The following is a 21,182-nucleotide window of genomic DNA, read 5'->3' as shown; positions in this document are numbered from 1 at the left end:
TTCATTTATCTTCTATAGACCTATATTTATCTTAGACCTTCATCTATTAAGAGAAGGTAAAGAGAAGGGAAGAGTAAAGAAGGGAAATGAGTAGCCCATACCAATTAGACAAAATGAAGAACTAAAACAATTATCAACTACTTACACATTCATAACCAATATGACATGAATTATGAGTGAACTACTTTTAAACCAACCATTTATCTTTTCATTTTAAAATGTAAAGCACAAACATGAAAGGACTAGAAATACTTTATTTGATGGAACTGTATGAACAGATGAGAGTTCAGTTAACAATTTTCATGTGCTATTTCATTGTGACTTCAAGCAGATACACCGTAACAACACTGTTAATATTGTTTACAGCATAATTGATTTGTCTAATTACAAGGAGCTGTCATATTTTATATCAAATAGTTTTCATGATGAGAATGAAAGAGACCATAATATAATGTAGAAAAGCACTCAGAGGAACAAGTAGTGCCACATTCAAAAGTATTCTTTTAGACACTTTTTTGTCATGTCCATATTAAGATATTTTCTCAGTCTCCACGGTACATCTGTGAGGTATAAGGTTGTTTGTCCAGAAATCCTTATTTTACACATGGGAAAAATAAGCACAGAATGTTTAGCAAATTTTCCAAGGCCACATACTGTGTCAGGATAGCACTGGGAACAGAATTTATCTCTGATATTTTCCTTATATGGCCCAGTGCTAACACAGGGCCTTAGAAAGAGTAAATGCTCAACAGTCATTGAATGTAAAGAATGAATGGATAAACCATTCTTTTCTATGAAATTGAGAAAACCATCATATTTTCTCTCTATTCCTTTAGTCATTAAATTGGGCAAGCTGGAGGAGTAGTTGAGCAATAAACTTCATCCACTGTCCTACCCACAAGTTTTCACTGTTACAAGAAGAGGCTTTATAAGATGGTACCATCTGATTGGTACTGAAGTTACACACTTCCAGGCAGCCCTCCATATGGAGTGGCATTAATCTTGGTTCATCATATCATTGGCTTTTGTGGTATAAGTTAGGTCTACCAGCCAGTGGCCAAGATTAACTATTCACAAAAGTCACTGAGAATTCGTTATTAATAATTAACATGTTACTGATGCACTAGCCTAATGATATTCCAGTGAAACAGTGTTCCACATCTTGGACCTAAAGAACTTAGTTTCAGTCCTTGAAAATAAATCACTTGGCTAGTATTGGTTCTGGCTCCTTCGGACTTTGCTGAAGATGATTAAAAAGCCAGAAAGAGTAATTCAATTTACTTCCTGAGTTAATGTGTCATAAGTTAAATTGCTACTGTAAACATAATAAAGGTCACAGTGGCATGACATTTATTCATTTATTTATTTAGACTGTACCACGTGACATGCAGGATCTTAGTTCCCTGACCAGGGATCAAATCTGTGCTCCCAGCAGTGGAAGTGTGGAATCCTAACTCTGCCAGGAATTCCCTGGCATGACTTTTATTGTTGATAGAAGAATGTAGTTAAAAAACAAAAGTGTTTATATCACTGAGAGACAAAGGATGGCAAAAGTATAGCTGTTTTCCCCAGTGATGCATCATCAAATAAGTTAAAGATTGTTATTCATTTCATTAGCACTGGTAACTAATTACCTAAAAAACAAGTAAGATATCTCATGGCAAACTTAATGGTTAAAATGTGTTCCTTCCACTTTGATGACATTTATATTTTTTTTTGTTTTGAGCAATAAAACCTATTTAACTCCATAGAATGATCCTATTAAAGTGAAATGAAAATCCTCTTGCATCTGTCGCCCAAATTTGGTGACTGATCTAAAATTTCACCCAGGTGACATTTTACTAGGGCACAGTCTGGAGAAATCTGGCTAGTCTACATCTCATTTGCTTATATTTAAACAAATGATTCACCAGACTTGCCTAATTGGATGGCGTATTTCCACTGGAGTGAATTTCCTAATTGTAATTCAAGACAAATCTTAGGGATAAGATTCATCAAGCCTTTCCGCTCAATCTTATCATGTCTAAAGTTCAGAGGTATTTTGAGCTCTAAAAGAGCATTACAAGGAACTTAAAGCATTCTTTGGTGAAACTGTTACCCATTTTTGGAGAAGAGTCACAAGTAAAATAGATATATATATATATATACAGAAATAAAATTAAACTATTGAATATCAACATATTGGGTAAACTGAGTTTAGATACCTACATGATGCAAAAGAGCAGCTTTTGTATAAGCTACTAAAGCCTTTAAACTTAAAGCATAGTCTGTGTTTTCACTTAAAAGTCAATATCTAACTGAAGCCAGAAATTTCATTTTGTAATTGTGTCAATCATGTTTAAAAGATCATTTTTAAGCAAAAGTTAAATTAGTTTGTGAACAACCTTAAAGTGACTGGAAATAGAAAAATACAAGCACCCACACCCAGCAGCAAACAAACGACAGATTCTTGAGCGCCAGACCCTCCAACTTGTCTTCTTATCATTCAGTCCCTTTGCTCACCCTTTCTACACCAGGCAGAAGAGTAAAATATTTTCAAAGAAATCCCCTGGACTACATGATTTCAATTGCCTGTGTCACTGTAGACAAACAAAAGATCCTATTTTCAAAGTTCTAAAGCGATTTGCAAGGGCTGTGCATATGTGTCTTATTGTTGTTGATGCTTCTGTCCTGGAGAATTTGGTTGGCCAGAGCTCTCTCCGGGGTGGTGCACAGGAGTGACAGGAAACTGAAATCCATAGCCATTGTATCCATCCAAGTAGACACACTGGAAGAAGCTGATGGGGGCTAAGAAAGAGAGCATGATGATTTATTAAAAAAAAAAAAAAAAACACTAGAATGTGATTAGGAACAGAGGTAAAGCATTGCGAGGCAGTCTAATTCAATGCATATGGGCATGGGTTCCACAGACAGACAGTCTTTGCAACAGCCAGCATTCTGTCAACCAACCACAGACTTCTTGCAGCTGGCCAGGAAAGAGAATGATAATTGCAGCTTGCAGTATGTGGAATATGGGGCGGGGGAAGCTAGTTAAATCCACATGAGTCTAAGGGCTTAGGAAGTAGAATAGAGCAAAGCGTGGGTAGAAAGAAGCTAAAGGAGACAACAAGGGATTATTCTGATTTCATCACCCATGATGTCAGCTGACTTTAATCACTGAGCTTTTTCACTGATGAAAATGGTTTGGAGAAATCTTGAATTTAGTTCTTCTTTCCTCTTTATCTTATCCAGAATTGTTTTCTATTTTGTTTTAGCCTCAAAGAGGGTCAGTAACACAACCCTCACCCCTGCACCCTCGCCAAGGTTGTGAGAGTTTAGGGTTAGGGGTTGGACAGGCTGCAGAGAAGGAAGGCAGTAATGCTGGGCCTGCATGAAGGAGGAACGGCAGAGCCAGTACTCAAAGCGGGAGAGACCATCAGAATCAGGCTACCTTCCAGCTGAGCCTTCTCGTTCACAGGCACTGTTCTGACATTTATTTTATTGATGCCAAATGGTTGTGAGTGAAAATATCATTGTAGCTGGACATTCTAGATCTTCTATAAAAGGCTCATGAATGTCAAACTATACAACTGCTTCATGGAAAGATAAAAATATTGTTTTGCTATGGTAAATCCCCCAAGTGAACTGAAAATATTTGACACTTTTGTTTTTTACTAAACAGTGGAATTATTTTATTTACTTACTTTTATTTAAAATTTTTATTTTGAGATCATTGAAGAGTTACATGAAGTTGTAAGAAATGATGCAGAGAGAGCCCATGTATCTATCACCTAGTGTTCACCAACGGTAACATCTTTGAGAAATGACTGATACTATAATATCCCAACCAGGAGATTGACATCAATATAATCCACCTGTCTTTAATAATTATTTAAGAAATAAGAGATTTTGAGTATTATGTGATACAGCCACAAATTGTTACAAGTAGGTGAACAATTGGGAAAGCATTGCTATATAAATCAAAAACATGCTTAGACTGACTTTATGGATTTTGCAACCATATCTGAAAGTATTAAGACAACTTATTTATTTCTTATTTCATACAACCTGATTTATGAAGGATTATAATTTGTTATCCCTCATCTGTTGCAGTAGCCGCAGCATCTAAACAGTGCTTAAAACATAGTAGGCTCTTGATATTTTTTCAATGATTCACATATATTAATATAACAGGAAGTGTTTGCTATTATAGAGGTCATTTTTGTAACTTCCTTCAGAAATACATTTAAGAAGGATTGTTGAACCCAGAGAACATTATTGACATTATTTCCTCAGATAAATGTCTATTTTTTATTTCAAAAGCATTATGTGAAGCAAACTTTGGTTATACTTATTTAAAAAATTCCTTCCTTTAGTCTGTGCAGCAATGACTTTTATGCATATGTGAATTCAAGATGTATTGCTTTACCATCTGAAGAAAAAATGTCTAATTTGGATGTGCTGGAATAATAAGAAAATAGGACATTGAATTTTATAACTGCATATGAATATTGATTGCATTATAAAATCAACGATCCCAAAGATTGAATATTAACAGCCTGCCACATAGCGAGAAAAGTTAAAAGGAAATTTGAATCTTAGAAGTGAGTTTCTAAGCAATTGAATTGCTGAGACCTATTTCTACATTTTTTTTCGTTTTGAGGTAAAAAATTTCAGTATATCACTTCAGCTGTCTTTTCATAAAGCAGACAGTAGCAACATTTAAGCACAGATTCAGTTAGAATGTTCAGGATCAGAGCTGTGTAGAATGGTTTGCAATAAATGCCACTTCAGTCATGACTTTGTAATTCCTCCAAATATGTGCCTCTTTACTGACATGAAAAGTGCAGAACTCCTCTTAGAAATGTAAGTGACCTACTTTAATGTTACTCTTCATGTATGTGCTACATATCTTTTTCTTCTAATGCCAGTTTTCTTAAGAGAGTCTAAACTTTCAGTTTATATGTACCACCTACAGAATGCCTTAGTGGTTTTAATCATTTTTTTTTTAACTTACTTTTCTGCTTCTTTGTGGAAGATACCTCTTCAGCTTCTTCTAGTGGATACAAAAATATGAAAGTAATTACCTTGTACATTCATAGTTATTATACAAATATGTAGGGAAATAAAAAATGTCTTAAAAGGTACACAGTATGAAAGAAACAGGAGCTATTTGGCCTCCTTATAATAAATTCTAGGTTCTTATTCAGATTCTGTTCAGTCTTTAACTACAAACTTTAGTAGGTTAAGAGCCAGTAATAGAAGAGGAGGCAATGAAAGAAAAGAATGGAAAGTGCTACAGGCAGTTGTTCACATAGAACTGGTCCTGATGTGCTGGATGTTAATGGAGGGCTGGCTTGACACTCATTCTTTTCTTTGAAGAGTTTTTGATGCTCAGAGTTATAATATGGTAAGGATGGAATCTTGCTATGAAACAAATGTTTCAATCAAAATAATTTTAAACTTGTGAGAGACATGAGTTTTAATGGTCATCCTTGTCATGAAAGAATAGCAGCAGGCTCATATATCCTGCACCCTTTCCTTTTCTCACGTGACTCAAGGACTCCTTTGTTGAAGTGATATGTACCACGTGTCTATCTAATGAAGGATAAATGACATTATTCATTTGAACCCCTTTCCCCAGGTTAGAAGTTCTTAACTGGTGTACACAGGTAAACTTTCACAAGTTTCTTACAAACCTATGGAATGTTAAGATATGAACATGTGTGTGTGTTTCATCTGAAGTAGGTTTTAGATTTCATCAAATTCTAAATGAGTTCAAAAAACTTCCTTCTCAAAGTGTGATCCATGAATCAGTAGTTCTAACATTACTTGGGGAACTGATATAAATACAGTTATTGGTCTCCAATATCAATTTATTTCATTTCAAAAAGATTTCCAAATGCTTTGTATATAAAGTTGTTTGAGAAGTTATGTTCTAGAAGTAAAAAAAAAAATTAAGTTATTGTTCTTAATAATTGTTTTATAAAACTCCCCACATTTTAGTATTCAAAAATATCTTAGGTGTAAATCATCTCATAAGAATCAAAAACCTATTCTCTTGTGTCTTTTCTCAAAGTGCTGTTTTCCACACTATTAATTCCAGACACTGCCACAAAACTTGTATTTTGATGACAAGAGTACATCTTAGGCAAACTCTTACTGTCCATAGGCAAGTCTGAAAGTAGAATAGAAAATATCTGTCATATAACAAGCCAAACTAGGAAGCCAGGAAACCCTTCAGGAAAAAAAATGCATTAAATTAAATTAGTTGAAAACCTTACAATACAGATGAATAAATTTAGTCCTGGAAATACACTCCTAAGGTCATGTATCTGGTTGTAGCAAATTTTTCTGAGGTTTGAGGTCAGTCTTCCCTCCCTCTCTCTCTTTCTCCTTACTTTCATCTTTTCTTTAGCTATTATTGCTAATATAGGCAAGTTATCTTAATTTTTCTTAATAAACACATGTCAATATCATATTTGAACATTTATGTTGTCCTCCTTCTGTCAAACAACACTTGTGAAATTATGATTTTGAAATATTTCTCTTATAATCTTATTGGCCTACAAATTATTTAATAATTACTTGTAAATAAATCAGTGTCCAGTTAGTCTTAAATATATAGAGATATACAGAGATATATAATATATACAGATGTATAATATATATGTATAGCATGTTTTATATATATATATATATATATATATACACACATATATGTTTTCCAAATAATGTACAAAAGCTGTTTACAGATAAGTATACCATCTAAACTTTGCTTAGGTAAAGTTGAGAACCAGAATAGTTAAATAAAACAGATAGAAAAAAATTTACAGATGAGAAAACTCATAGTGAACTGAAAATAACAATCTTACCTTTAGCTTTCTTTGAAGTTGGTACATCTTCAGAATCTTCTCCTAGAGAGTAAAGAAAGATGTATCAATTCATGACCTATTTCCCAAAGAGGAGATACTGTATTTAGGGGGTTTTAAGACTTAGAAGGTCTCAATCTATAAACTCAGCATCAAGTATCTCTATGAACAAGAACTTTCTACCAAATAAGGCAACTTGCCTGACTGGGACAGAGAGTGGGGAGGAAACAGATGCTGTGCCAGGCCTGTGGTCAGCAGGCCAGCAGTCTGGTGGGGGCAAGCAGGACCTGCAGTGATCCTCCCAAATGTGCCTGTCCTCTGACTCCTAACACTACCTCCCCAAACCACAATTGCTTTTGGAATTTAGGGAATTTTAGGTAAATAAATTTATACACATATGGCAGATTAAGAGGAAATACTCCGTCCACATCTTTTGTTAGCTGACTTCTGATGATTGTAAAGACAATGAAATGGCATTAAAAGTTGAACAAAAGCTCAGACATAAACAATGACCCTTCAGGTGCATTACATATATTGCATGGTCTTTTGTGCAGTCTACTTAAAAGACACATAGTGGAATAATGTGGCAGTAATTTTAAGTAGGAGATTATTCTAATACATGATTAATTAATCATTAATAAAGATCATTAAAAATGATCATTACATATTTATATCAAATTTTTAGCACTTATAATGATTGGAAAGAGGGTCAGTTTTATATTATTTATTCAGATTTTGCATAACAGCTATTCATAAATAGTTAGAAAAGGGATAAATAGGTTAGTATGCAAATTTTCTTTAGTAGGACAGAAATGTGACCTTTGGGAAGAGATATTACTATGTAAAAGAACAAAATGGGGAAAAATAAAACTATTAGCATTTTTTATGATGAATTATTGAAGTTTCAACCTAATTAGTTTTTAAAATATGTAAATATAGGTTTAACCCAGTTAAATATTGGATTAAGTGGTCTTAAACTGTCCTATCAACAGTTATAAATAAAATAATGGTATAAATGATTAAATTATATTTTAAAGTAACATAATATTTTAAAAAATATCAGAATTCTTAGATGAATCAAATAATGATCATATTTGTGTAGTAAAAATCTGCTAATTTCTATGGAAGATATTTACAAAATTAAAATGGTGCAAGGTCCTTGTATAAGAAAGACGTATATTATTTCTGTAGATAGTAAGTAAGTAAGGTCGCTCAGTCATGCCCAACTTTTTGCGACCCCCTGGACTGTAGCCCACCAGGCTCTTCTGTCCATGGGATTCTCCAGGCAAGAATACTGGAGTGGGTTGTCATTTCCTTCTCCAGCGGATCGAACCCAGGTCTCCCGCATTGCAGGCAGACGCTTTAACCTCTGAGCCACCATAGTAGCACACTTAAAACAAAAGCACTTATTCTCTGGATCTGTTTGTTACCCCCAGGGAAATAAATGTGGATAGAAGAAAAACCTTATCTTACTCTCTTTCCAAAAATCGGTATTCTGACCCAGAGTAAACTAACTACAGGTGACAGAAACTGGCAAGAACTGATCACCTGTCTACTGCTCAGGCTAACCAGATGGAGAACAGAGACACAAGATAAGCAGCAAGCCCTAGGGCAGCTGCCCTAGAGGCACAATCTCTGTGTAAATAACTTAAGAGTAACTGGAATTTACTGAAGGAGGATCAATTCATGCAATTTTCATTGCTCAGAATACAAAAGAAAAAAGAAAAAAACCCCGAGAAAGGCACTACAGCCCATTTACTCTTATAACTTGTGCCTTCATTGGGCAAGTGATGGTTTGGATGAAATATTCAATACTTGACTCTGAACGCGTACAGTCATTATTATAAAAGAAGTATCAAAATATGCCAGGGAAATTTTAGGGAATGCCTTGTTTTAATGGGAGGGGTAATCAGAAAATTATTTTATAAAGAAAGTCTAACTCAAAATGAGCTCTTTCATACAGAGGAGATTTTGACTAAAGGAGACAGTAAGCTTAAAGTGAAGGCTATCAGATGAAGAAAGACTAGATGCAGCAAAAGAAAGAGGCTATTCAAGAAGCACAGGAAACACTGAAGAGGGCACGAGAACCACATCTGGGAAAGCTGGATAGGATTGTCACGTGTCGAAGATTTTATAGGTCAGGCTGAGTTGTCTCTACATAATGTCACAGCAAGTGGAAGTTGTTCAAGAGAAAAATAATATTTTAGATGTGTTTAGTAAAAATGACAAAACTAGAATATGTGAGAATGGATTCAGGGAAAGAAATAGGAAATGCATTTTCATAGACAACCCAGAAACCAGTGATTTCTGCAACTAGGCGTCACTGAAGAAGTTGAGAGTAAATGAGGCTTTGTATGTAGAGATAAATGGAATTGAATACTGTGAGCGCAAGAGATGACTACAAAAAGGGGTAACATCGTTTTTATTAAGATTGAAGAAAGACGGTGGTGCCATTCCCAGCAGTGAGGAAAACCTAAGAAGCACTCATTAACTGGGAATCACAAAAAGTTAATTTTTCTATGAGTTCAGTTGTGGTGTTGGCCAGTCATAAAGTTTCAATATCTAGAATGAAGCAAGACAAGGAAGTCAAGATATCTGGAAAAGTTTAGAAGAGATATGCATTGTGTTAATGGACAAAACTGGGAGGGTTGAGACATCACTTTTAATGACAGCAATAAGAGTTAATATTTCCTAACACTTAAACCATCTCTTGGGTCCTATTAAGTAATTTCACATGTACTGGCATATTCAATCCCTACAGCACTTCTCTGCATAGATTCTCTTATTTTATATCTCCTGTATAGACAGAGTAGAGAGGGGTTAAGTACTGCCCAAGGGCATAAAATGAGTGACTGGCAGGGCTAGGGCATGGACTCCAACCTGCCTGGACAGAGCTGCTTGAATGAAGATTTATATTTAATTCACAAAGAGTGCCCTGTAAGCTGCCCTCCTTTGTTCTAAGCACGGATACTAACACATCTCACCTCCTCAGCATACCTGTGAGAAGGTACTATTATCATTCCCATTTTACAGAAGGGATCATTAAAATCTAGAAGGTTCCAGAGCTAGAAGTGGGAAAATCAGGATTCAGACTTCAGCAACCCACTTTGGGTTCCAGAGACTGTGCTGTTCACCACTAAGCAATCCTACCTCTCAAGAATGGCCTTCTAAACTCAGTCTTCTCTGATTCTAGAACATTATATTGCTGTTAGCATTATATTGTTTAACAAGCAGCAGCCAGAAGGCTCAGACAGAGTCAATTCACACATGAATCATGCACTTGTGCAGAGCAGAGATGAAGCAGAGTTTCTGTAAGTATATTCCTCTGCTCTTTCAACAATCTGTTCTCCTTTGGTGTAGATGAATAGAAGAGTTATCTAGCTGTCTTTGGAAACAGTAAGAAGAGTAAAAGGCAATACCTGTTCTGTTTGCCTAACCACTTCAATTTAATCATATCCCAAACAATGGAGAATAAAAATGTATTCTTTTGACTTTCAAACTGAGGACTCCATCCTATACTTTCACAGAAACTGAATATCTCATGCAATTAAAGCCTGAAGATGTGGTGAAGAATTGGTGGGAAGCTTTGTCCAGAAGCGTGGCTGTAAATGAAAGCAGAACAAAAGTACAAGAGCTTCAGGAAGAGAAAGGGTAAGAGACACTTTATACAAGGGAATCATCAGAAGATATTTGTCAGCAGGAGGAAGAGGACCTTTTAAAGTGAGAAATGAAAGTACGGGATTGAGGGAGCAAGATCAGGGAAGACAAGAAAGGACAGAGTCAAGGAGGACATGGAGTGATGAATCTTGGCAGAAACAAAGCTTCTTCACTTGAGCTTGAGAGGGTAGTGGTGGGTAAGAAAGTGAAAAGGAGAAAAGAGATTGTATTTTGGAGAGAAGCAAAATGTTAAAGGATACACATTGATGGCATATATTGTGTATTTTGTTATTTTTACAGATAACATTTTTCTGTGTAGTGCCCAGTCTGCTCTGCATACTCTTAGCAAACAGGATAAATAAATAAAAAATACTTAAATAATGCATGTGTGTACCAGCAGTTACTGTTTATTTCTACTGGCAGTCTATTCTGATTTGTGTAGAGTTTCAAGAAATGCTCATAGGTAAGCATCTGGCATCCTGAAGCACAGACACAAAAGTAGCTTAGCATGGATTTTTGTATTCTTCTTCACTTCTCTCACTTTATCTTACTCACAGCATCACCTTGTGTCTGCAGACTTATGGAAAGCTTCAAATTATTTTCTCAACTGATTTGCTAGATTGTGTGTAAATAGCTTGATAGAATATTATCTTCTAAGAGTTTATATTTTTTTAAGACATCCTAAGAATCTGCAGTAGTCCAGGCAACAGTTGACGGCCAGTTTATTTTAGCTATCAGGTGTGAATAGCTCCTTCTACACATGCTATTATTTAAAATGGTCAAGAGTTTTAAAGAAAATTAACTGCTACACTGAGCAATATCCACAGATTCCTGGAATTGACCACAGGGAGTAATAAAGTTTGCAGAGACAGTTCACATTTGGAACCTTGCACACAGTGAAGCCAAGGGTATTCGATAAACATGTGCAATCCTTTCTGAGTGTCTATCCCGTCACTCTAAGGACAAGGCATCACTGTCTTGAGGGCAGTGTCAGAACAACTTAACATCACCAGTAAATGAATGAGGCCACATTGTTGGTACCCGAAGACTAATAATGGACAGTGACAAACATTTCACCAACTATGCCTTCTACACTGACTTTCTCTGTGCTGTGCCATGCTAAGTTCCTTCAGTTGTGTCCGACTCTTTGTGATCCCCTGGGCTGTAGCCCGCCAGGCTCCTCTGTCTGTGGGATTCTCCAGGCGAGAATACTGAAGTGGGTTGTTGTGCCCTCTTCCAGGGGATTTTCCCAACCTGGGGATTGAACCCACATCTCTTATGTCTACTGCATTAGCAGGCAGGTTCTTTACCACTGGCATCACTTGGGAAGCCCTGGGGACTTTCTTTGGGGTCTAGCAGAAGGAGGGATCAGAGGGAGTGAGCCCAGCAGCTAGTACCTATTTAGAAGGCTTCAGCCAAAAGTAACTGCTCCATTTTTTTTTTTCCTTCCTGGAACAAAATCTCCATGAATTTTATCACTCGTGTCTAAAAAAGTGGGATTGCTTTAAGTCCACAACAAAATAAGTGAGATTTTTAAATTATAATTTTATCTCATTTTTTCATCCATTTTGACACAAAAGGCTTATAAGCAAAGCCTGTCTCTAACTAGGGAAGTAACCTTTTATCATCATTATCACCATCATTATCATCATCATCCTCACAGACTGCAATTAATGATCACTTACTATCCAAAAATCACTTGTAAACTCTATTTTATCTTACTTAATTTTCCCAAAGTTTCAGAGAGGTAATTTTAATATCATTATTCACATTCAAAAAATAAGGCTACTGAGCACAAAGATGTTAAGCAATTTACCCAAACTTTTAAGTCAGGATGGGAACTCAGTCCATCTAAAGCCAGTTTCCCTGTTATCAGCCACTACCCTATGAGGATGTTCGTATTTCTACCATGTATTCATTTCTAAATTGTTTTAAGAAAACCTGCACTGATATTAGTATCCATCAAGAGTCCATTCCAGCAAACAATCTCTAGCAATATTCCATTTCAGCAAGGGGCATCCAACAAAAAAAAAGGAGTCAATAACTTTATCCTGAATTAAGTTTTCATCCATATACTACAAGGAAGTGTGTTTTCTTTTTTTTAAAGGTTTGTGTCTATATATATTAACTGAGGATGAGGATGGTTTGCTTGAAAGAAGATTAAATTGAGGCTTCTATGAGTCAAGCTTTCTACAATTTTAACAACAGATTTAGTTTTGTACAATTGTGTAGAACTAGACTATCAGATATTTTACTTTTTAATTGAGAAAAATAAGGCATGAACCTTGGTTAAAATGAGATGTGTGGGTGACATTAAAAACACTATTAGGCACAAATACTTCTGATAATATGGTAGACAACAACAACTAAGAAAGCACATCTTTTGTTGCCGTGCTGGACTCAGAGGACATGAAGAAAATCTCCAAACAGAGTCCTTCCTCCTGCCCCAGAAACAGGGGAGAAATCCTGCTGATCCATGAAGGGTGAGGTCATCCTGAGGACAAGTGATGACATTAAAACTGGAACTCAAAAACTAAGTGTGAAAGGAGCAAAGCGGGAGTGCAAGGGCTAAGATCCTTTTTTATGCCAGGGATGGTAGGATGAAAATATAACTGACCCAGGGATTTTTGAGAAGATAACAGCAATGCAGTATTTAAATCTCCTCCAAATCCCACCATAAGAACAGATAGCAAAACCACAGGCAATATTTACTACAAAATGAAATGAACCCTAAAATACTTGTGGATGGAGACAATCAGACAGTCAAAACCCTGCAGGGATCAGTGTTTCCAGAAGAGAAAGCATAAGGAAATAATGGGGATTCTGAGAAACCTGAAAATAAGGAACCCTCCTACAGCCAGCAGGTATTTTCTGAAAAGTGAGAGAGAATAATTTTTGATCATCAGCTGAAACTAAGAGGGACTCTGCCCAGTGTTCAGCAGGCGAGCACACAGGGTTCACCATGAGTCTGGGTGCTCATGCCATCAGGTACTCTTTGACCTTGAGAAACTGGTAAGCTCGTGCTGACTCCCAAGTTGGGGCACCTCAGTTAGGAAGAAATTGCTAGGAGTGGAATAAATTGAGCACAACAGGGACAATAGAGACAAAGAAAGATAAGGTCAGATAGAAATGAGGGAAAGAAAAACAATGTGATTTCATAAAGTCTCAAACACAGAAAAGACCATCCTGAGTGAGAGTCCAAAGAAACAACAAACAACAAAGTTATATCACAAAGTACTTCATATTCAAAATTTAATATATATGAATGTTTTAAAAAATAAAATATAAATTTATAAATAAGAACAAGCAACAGGTGATTGTGAAATAACAAATAAGATTTAAAATAACTATTTAAAAAAAAATACAAATTAGAGGGTTCAAAAAATAATTACTAAATATGTGTTGAAGTGAAGTGAAGTCACTCAGTCGTGTCCGACTCTTTGCGACTCCATGGACTGTTGCCTAACAGGGTCCTCCGTCCATGGGATTTTCCAGGCAAGAGTACTGGAGTGGGTTGTTAGAATGGATCAAATTTCCCTACATATGGCATAGAGACACAAGAAGATGAAAGACTTAAAAGAGGTGTTAAAAGAGAAGAAATAATATACATACCCAACACGTTCCTAATCAGCAGAAAAAAGAATGCAGACACAATGTTTGAAGAATAAAGGCCATTAATCCCTCAAATTGGTAAAAGAAAAAAAAAATGTATACTGGAAGCATTTCACAATAAAAAGAAGCTCTTATTCCAAAAAACTTGACTGAAACTGCAGCAGATAAAATGCAAAGAGAAAATATTTAAAGAAGCCAGAAGAAAAGATAGATCACATAGGAAGGAATGACAATTCAACTGATAATAAAATTCTCCCACCTCAGTGGAAGAAGCAAAAACAAGACAGTGGAATAATACACTGAAAATGTTCGAAGAGTGATAACTGGTGACCTAGATATGTGCCTAGCAGAAGGCTCTCAGGAATGAGGATTACTTAAAGACATTGTCAGAGAAATAAAAACAGAGTATTTTTTCCACCAATAGGTTTTGCTCAAGGCACTTCTAAAGAAGATTGTCTTGAAAGAAGTAGGACAGCAAAAGAAATTCAGAGATGCAAATGAAATGGTAAATAGTGACATTGGTAAACATATGGGTAAAGACAGACACATACTGATTGAAAAAAGAATAATAAAATCTGACATTCATACAGTTTAAAGGTTAGAACTAAAAATACTGAACAAAATTAGCATGTAAATCAGGATTAGAAATTCTAAAGAAACATCTACTTCTGCCTCATTGACTATGCTAAAGCTTTTGACTGTGTGGATCACAATAAACTGTGGAAAATTCTTAAAAAGATGGGAATACCAACCTCCTTACCTGTCTCTTGCAAAACCTGTATGCAGGTTAAGAAGCAACAGTCAGAATCTTAAACAACTAACTGGTTCCAAACTGGGAAAGGAGTATGACAAGGCTGTATATTGTCACTCTGCTTATTTAACTTAATGCCAGGCTGGATGAATCACAACTGGAATCAAGATTGCTGGGAGAAATATCAACAACCTCAAGTATGCACATGATATCACTCCAGTGGCAGAAACTGGAGAGGCACTAAAGAGCTTTCGAATGAGCATGAAAGAGGAGAATGAAAAAGCTGGCTCAAAACTCAACATCCAGAAAACTAAGATCATGGCATCTGGGTCCCATCATTTCATGGCAAACAGAAGGGGAAAAAGTGGAAGCAGTGACAGATTTTATTTTCTTGGGCTCCAAAATCACTGTGGATGGTGACTGCAGCCATGAAATTAGAAGATGTTTGCTCCTGGGAAGTAAAGTTATGACAAAATTAGATGGCATATTAAAAAGTATAGACATCACTTGGCCAAGAAAGTTCTGTCTCGTCAAAACTATGGTTTTTTCCAGAAGTCATGTATGGATGAAAGAGTCGGACCAAAAAGAGAGCTGAGCACCGAAAAACTGATGTCTTTGAATTATGGTGCTGGAGAAGACTCTTGAGAGTCTCTTGGACAGCAAGGAGTTCAAACCAGTTAATCCTAAAGGAAATCAACCTTGAATATTCATTGGAAGGACTGATGCTGAAGCTGAAGCTCCAACACTTTGGCCACCTGATGGAAAGAGCGACTCATTGGAAAAGACCCTGATGCTGGGAAAGATTGAAAGCAAAAGGAGAAGAGGACAGCAGAGAATGAGATGGTTAGATAGCATCATCAACTCAATGCACATGAATTTGAACAAACTCCAGGAGATAGTGAAGGATATCCTGGTGTGCTATGGCCATGGCATTGCAAAGAGTCAGACACAACTTACAGAATGAACAACAATTTAATGTATATAGAATTTTGCCTCTAACCATTAGAAAATGAATATTATTCTCAATGATTTATGGAAATTTACTAAAAGATAATGTATTATTTCATAAGATAAGAGCTCAACACATTTCAAAGAGTAGACCACTTTCTCTAATTACTACACAATTAAGTTAGAAGTTGATTAAAAGAGGATAATCTTTATAATTCCCATAGGCTTGGAAATGTTAAAGTATTTAAAATTCTAAAACTTCTATGAAATATACTAATTAAACAATTACAATGGAATTAAGAAATACTTTAAAATGAATGATAATGAAAATACTACATATAAAGAAGCTTGAGAGAGGCTGTTGAAGTAGTACTTAAAGGAACATATGTTACTTGCAATATGTGTAGAAAGGGTAAAGAGTAATAAAATAAACATACATAATAAGATGTTTAAAAAGGAACACAAAAATCTTAAATCAGAATCAAAGCAAATATCCATCAGTAGTAGAATAGATTAAAATGCATTTATTCACAAAGTGCTATACTATACAGCAGTGAAAATGAGCATTAACTACACAAAACACTTAAGGATTTGAGAAGCATAGCATTAAGTAAAAAAAAAAAAAAAAAAAAACTTCAGAATATATCTCACAATGTAAGATAAAATTAGAAAGAAAAGTGATAAAATCAGAAAAAAAAATTAAGAGAATTAAAAAAAAAATCAGTGTATTAGTTACTTCTACCAGGAACCAAGAGATAGGATGGAGAGAGTTCAGAGGTAAAGTCACATCATAGTATCTAGTTTTTAAATATACACTTACATGTTATTTTGTTTATGTAAGATATCAAATAATAAAGCACTTTTAAATACTTTGAGCTTGTGGAGAAGAAAAGTAAATTTAAATTTTAACATTAATTAGCATGCAAAGATGAATTATAGAAAAGGATAATCATCTCTCTTGTTAAATCTTCATTTCCTGAGGAATTAATTTAGAAATGGGACAGTCTTTTTTCCTCTTTCTGTTTTTAAGTATTAATCAATCCCACTGGTTTCAACAACGAATAAGGTAATTATAAAATAATTATTTAAATCAATGGAGATACTCTTTTTAAAAAAATGGTCAAAGAATTTTAATAGACCACAGAGTGATTTAATAGTCATTAAAAATTTAGTTTAGTTTGGGGGAAATATTTTGGTCAACATTAGGCAAGTGAATTCAAGATACAACTGGCACTAATAACACCATTCAAACTTACTCTGTAAAAGTAAGCAAACGATGTTTCAAGACATTTTCTGTAACTGCATCAAATCAGATTATTAAGCTTTCTGTGCAGCACTAGAAATGTGACTGCGGTATGTTGTGTAATAAAATTGATTCACTTCTTTGAAAGTTAAAGTGTTGATATGCCACCATTAGTTAATGGCATACTATTAATATTTTTATTAGCAAATCAATTAGTCTGAGATAACATAAATAATTTGATTTAGTCATGAATTAACTCTTACAGGACTTTAGGTTGTATCTGATCTCTTTAGAAAAGATCATTATTTTAATTGTTTATAAAAGGGAATTACATATAATATTAACATAAACCAAAGCATACTCTGTGTTTAAAGGTTTAAGAGAATTAGTTCCTTTTGCCACTATAGTAACACTTTATAGTTCACTGACTCATTAATAGTTTCATGATTGTCTGAATTCATGATTGTCTGACAAAGTCAAACTTTCTTTCAAATAGCAGTAACATGTTTATTAGGAAATTGTGGCTTTCTGAAATTCTTGAAAATTTTCAATCCAGGGATATATAATCAATAAAAACAGGTTATGCTTTTATTAATGACAAATGGTATACTTCAGTTATGTGTAATTATAATCTTATAAAAGAAGTGCTTAACCTAATATATATCAAACATGTAATGAAGGAAAAGCCTTTATATAAAAACTTTAATTATATCCATGCTTATTTAAATTTTCAGACAAAATCACAAAGTAGCTGAATTTGATATCTAAAATTATCCACTATACTTTAGTATTGATACAAATTACTTATTAGTTTACCAAATTCATACACAAAAAATGCAGAACCAAAAGATGAATGAACATTTTAAAAGTTAGAAAGCATTAAAAAGCAAATTACAAATGAAAGCAACAAAGGAAGCTATATAAAAAATGGAAATCCTGGCTAGTCCTCTGCTGGGTTTGCTTAAGTTTTATTAAAAAGTAATTAATTCTGTAAAAGATTTAAAAAAAAACAAAATGGCTGTCTGGGAGGCCTTACAAATAGCTGTGAAAAGAAGAGAAGCAAAAAGCAAAGGAGAAAAGGAAAGATATAAACATCTGAATGCAGAGTTCCAAGAATAGCAAGAAGAGGTAAGAAAGCCTTCTTCAGTGATCAAGGCAAAGAAATAGAGGAAAACAACAGAATGGGAAAGACTAGAGATCTCTTCAAGAAAATTAGAGACAGCAAGGGAACATTTCATGCAAACATGGGTTTGATAAAGGACAGAAATGGTATGGACCTAACAGAAGCAGAAGATATTAAGAAGAGGTGGCAAGAATACACAGAAGAACAGTACAAAAAAAGATCTTCACAACCCAGATAATCACGATGGTGTGATCACTGACCTAGAGTCAGACATCCTGGAATGCGAAGTCAGGTGGGTCTTAGAAAGCATCACTACGAACAAAGCTAGCGGAGGTGATGGAATTCCAGTTGAGCTATTTCAAATCCTGAAAGAAGATGCTGTGAAAGGGCTGCACTCAATGTGCCAGTGACTTTGGAAAACTCAGCAGTGGCCACAGGACTGGAAAAGGTCAGTTTTCATTCCAATCCCAAAGAAAGGCAATGCCAAAGAATGCTCAAACTACTGCACAATTGCACTCATCTCACATGCTAGTAAAGTAATGCTTAAAATTCTCCAAGCCAGGCTTCAGCAATACGTGAACTGTGAACTTCTAGTTGTTCAAGCTGGTTTTAGAAAAGGCAGAGGAACCAGAGACCAAATTGCCAACATCCACTGGATCATCAAAAAAGCAAGAGTTCCAGAAAAACATCTATTTCTGCTTTATTGACTATGCCAAAGCCTTTGACTGTGTGGATCACAATAAACTGTGGAAAATTCTTCAAGAGATGGGAATACCAGACCACCTGATCTGCCTCTTGAGAAATTTGTATGCAGGTCAGGAAGCAACAGTTAGAACTGGACATGGAACAACAGACTGGTTCCAAATAGGAAAAGGAATACGTCAAGGCTGGATATTGTCACCCTGCTTTTTTAACTTATATGCAGAGTACATCATGAGAAACGCTGGGCTGGAAGAAGCACAAGCTGGAATCAAGATTGCCGGGAGAAATATCAATAACCTCAGATATGCAGATGACACCACCCTTATGGCAGAAAGTGAAGAGGAACTAAAAAGCCTTTTGATGAAAGTGAAAGAGGAGAGTGAAAAAGTTGGCTTAAAACTCAACATTCAGAAAATGAAGATCATGGCATCTGGTCCCATCACTTCATGGGAAATAGATGCGAAACAGTGGAAACAGTGTCAGACTTTATTTTTCTGGGCTCCAAAATTACTGGGGATGGTGACTGCAGCCATGAAATTAGAAGACGCTTACTCCTTTGAAGAAAAGTTATGACCAACCTAGATAGCATATTGATTAAGCAGAGACATTATTTTGCCAACAAAGGTCCGTCTAGTCAAGGCTATGGTTTTTCCAGTGGTCATGTATGGATGTGAGAGTTGGACTGTGAAGAAAGCTGGATGCTGAAGAATTGATGCTTTTGAACTGTGATGTTGGAGAAGACTCTTGAGAGTCCCTTGGACTGCAAGGAGATCCAACCAGGCAATTCTAAAGGAGATCAGTCCTGGGATTTCTTTGAAAGGAATGATGCTAAAGCTGAAACTCCAGTACTTTGGCCACCTCATGTGAAGAGTTGACTCATTGGAAAAGACTCTGATGCTGGGAGGGATTGGGGGCAGGAGGAGAAGGGGACAACAGAGGATGAGATGGCTGGATGGCATCATGGTCTCGATAGATGTGAGTCTGAGTGAACTCTGGGAGTTGGTGATGGACAGGGAGGCCTGGTGTGCTGAGATCATGGGGTCGCAAAGAGTCAGACACGACTGAGCGACTGAACTGAACTGAACAGAACTGAAAAGATTAAAATGTATCAGTATTTTATGAAAAAGTTAAATTCATTATTTTAATACAAATATTTGATCTCAGAGACTTTACAATGATTCAAACCTGTCTACACAGATAATTTTGGTGAGGTGCTAACAGTAAAATCCTCACTATTTCTGATCAGATAAAAATGTTACAGAAAAAGGTGTCAAAGTTAAATTTCTACATAGAATAATTTTAAGAAGTGTTCTTAATACATCATTCTTTTAAAGTACTCATTTTCAAGGGCAAGCCAACCTAGCTTTACTTAAATGTTGACTAGTAGATACTAAGAACAAAAACTATGGATTCTTATAAAATCTTTTTCCTTAATTATAAATATAATATAAATATACTGTCAGTGTCTCAGCTATGTCAAGAACCTTGATACTCTTCTAGGTGCAAGACTTCCCTTGCCCCATTTGCTCTTAAAGACTGTAGTTCCTCATTCCCTTGCTTTGTTTCATGTTTTGCCTACAGGCAAGTTCCTGGGAATGATGTTTTACGTAATTTTTTTGTACACAATTTTTTCTCAAAGGAAAAGTTTTCCAAAGCCTTAAAATATTAATATCAGCAAGAAATAATTATACTTTAAAATTCAAGAATGTGAATATTTGTTTTGCTTTTATTTTTTTAATTTAATTTTATTTTTAAACTTTACAATATTGTATTAGTTTTGCCAAATATCGAAATGAATCCGCCACAGGTAAAAGTATCAGTAATTATATCTTAAATATAGTATAGTTTCATGCCTCTTGAGGTCTTCCTCAAAACTCTGTGGAAAGGTAATTTCATTATATATTTACCATACATACAAAGTAAAAAATACAGAATGAAAATTAAATGACTATTCAGAAATTAGAAATCTACATCCTTTGATAAAGTAAACCCACAGAACAAATATCAATTAAACCATAATAGTCTGTGAATCATGGAAATTTTGATTTTGCAATGTTACTTTCACTGATGTAATAAAGAAATACTATTATTTTGCTGATTATTTTTTATTCCTAAAACAAACCCTCAGGGTAGCTGAGAATCTAGTCCACCAGGATGATTTCAAGAATCTCAATCAGAGTAAGCCACGAGATTTCGGAAAGAGATACTGCTTCTCTATTTTACATCAGTCTTTTCCCACATATTAACAGTCTCCCCCATTCCCAACAAAAAAATCTGGGAATGAATAATGGTCTG

The 21,182-nt window shown here is 35.2% G+C and overlaps 1 protein-coding gene across 50 annotated transcripts in view; it reads right to left on the bottom strand.

Annotated features, from left to right (window-relative positions):
* Positions 1 to 234: 234 nt before the first annotated feature.
* Positions 235 to 21,182, bottom strand: part of TRDN (triadin) — a 415,022-nt gene continuing 394,074 nt past the window's right edge. For 49 of the 50 annotated variants that reach the window (XM_070376309.1, XM_070376300.1, XM_070376303.1 and 46 more), the window contains 3 exons: positions 6,855 to 6,896; positions 4,997 to 5,035; positions 235 to 2,787 (listed from right to left, as the gene is read on the bottom strand). In XM_070376309.1, the coding sequence (XP_070232410.1) occupies positions 2,648 to 2,787; positions 4,997 to 5,035; positions 6,855 to 6,896 (221 nt within the window). In that variant the 3' untranslated portion in view covers positions 235 to 2,647. The remainder of the gene's footprint in view (positions 2,788 to 4,996; positions 5,036 to 6,854; positions 6,897 to 21,182) is intronic. The other variant, XM_070376351.1, reaches the window with a different exon arrangement.

This window comes from Bos mutus, chromosome 9 (genome assembly GCF_027580195.1).
Source record: "Bos mutus isolate GX-2022 chromosome 9, NWIPB_WYAK_1.1, whole genome shotgun sequence".
NCBI classification, from domain to species: Eukaryota; Metazoa; Chordata; class Mammalia; order Artiodactyla; family Bovidae; genus Bos; species Bos mutus.
This window is presented reverse-complemented; position numbering and strand designations above follow the sequence as displayed.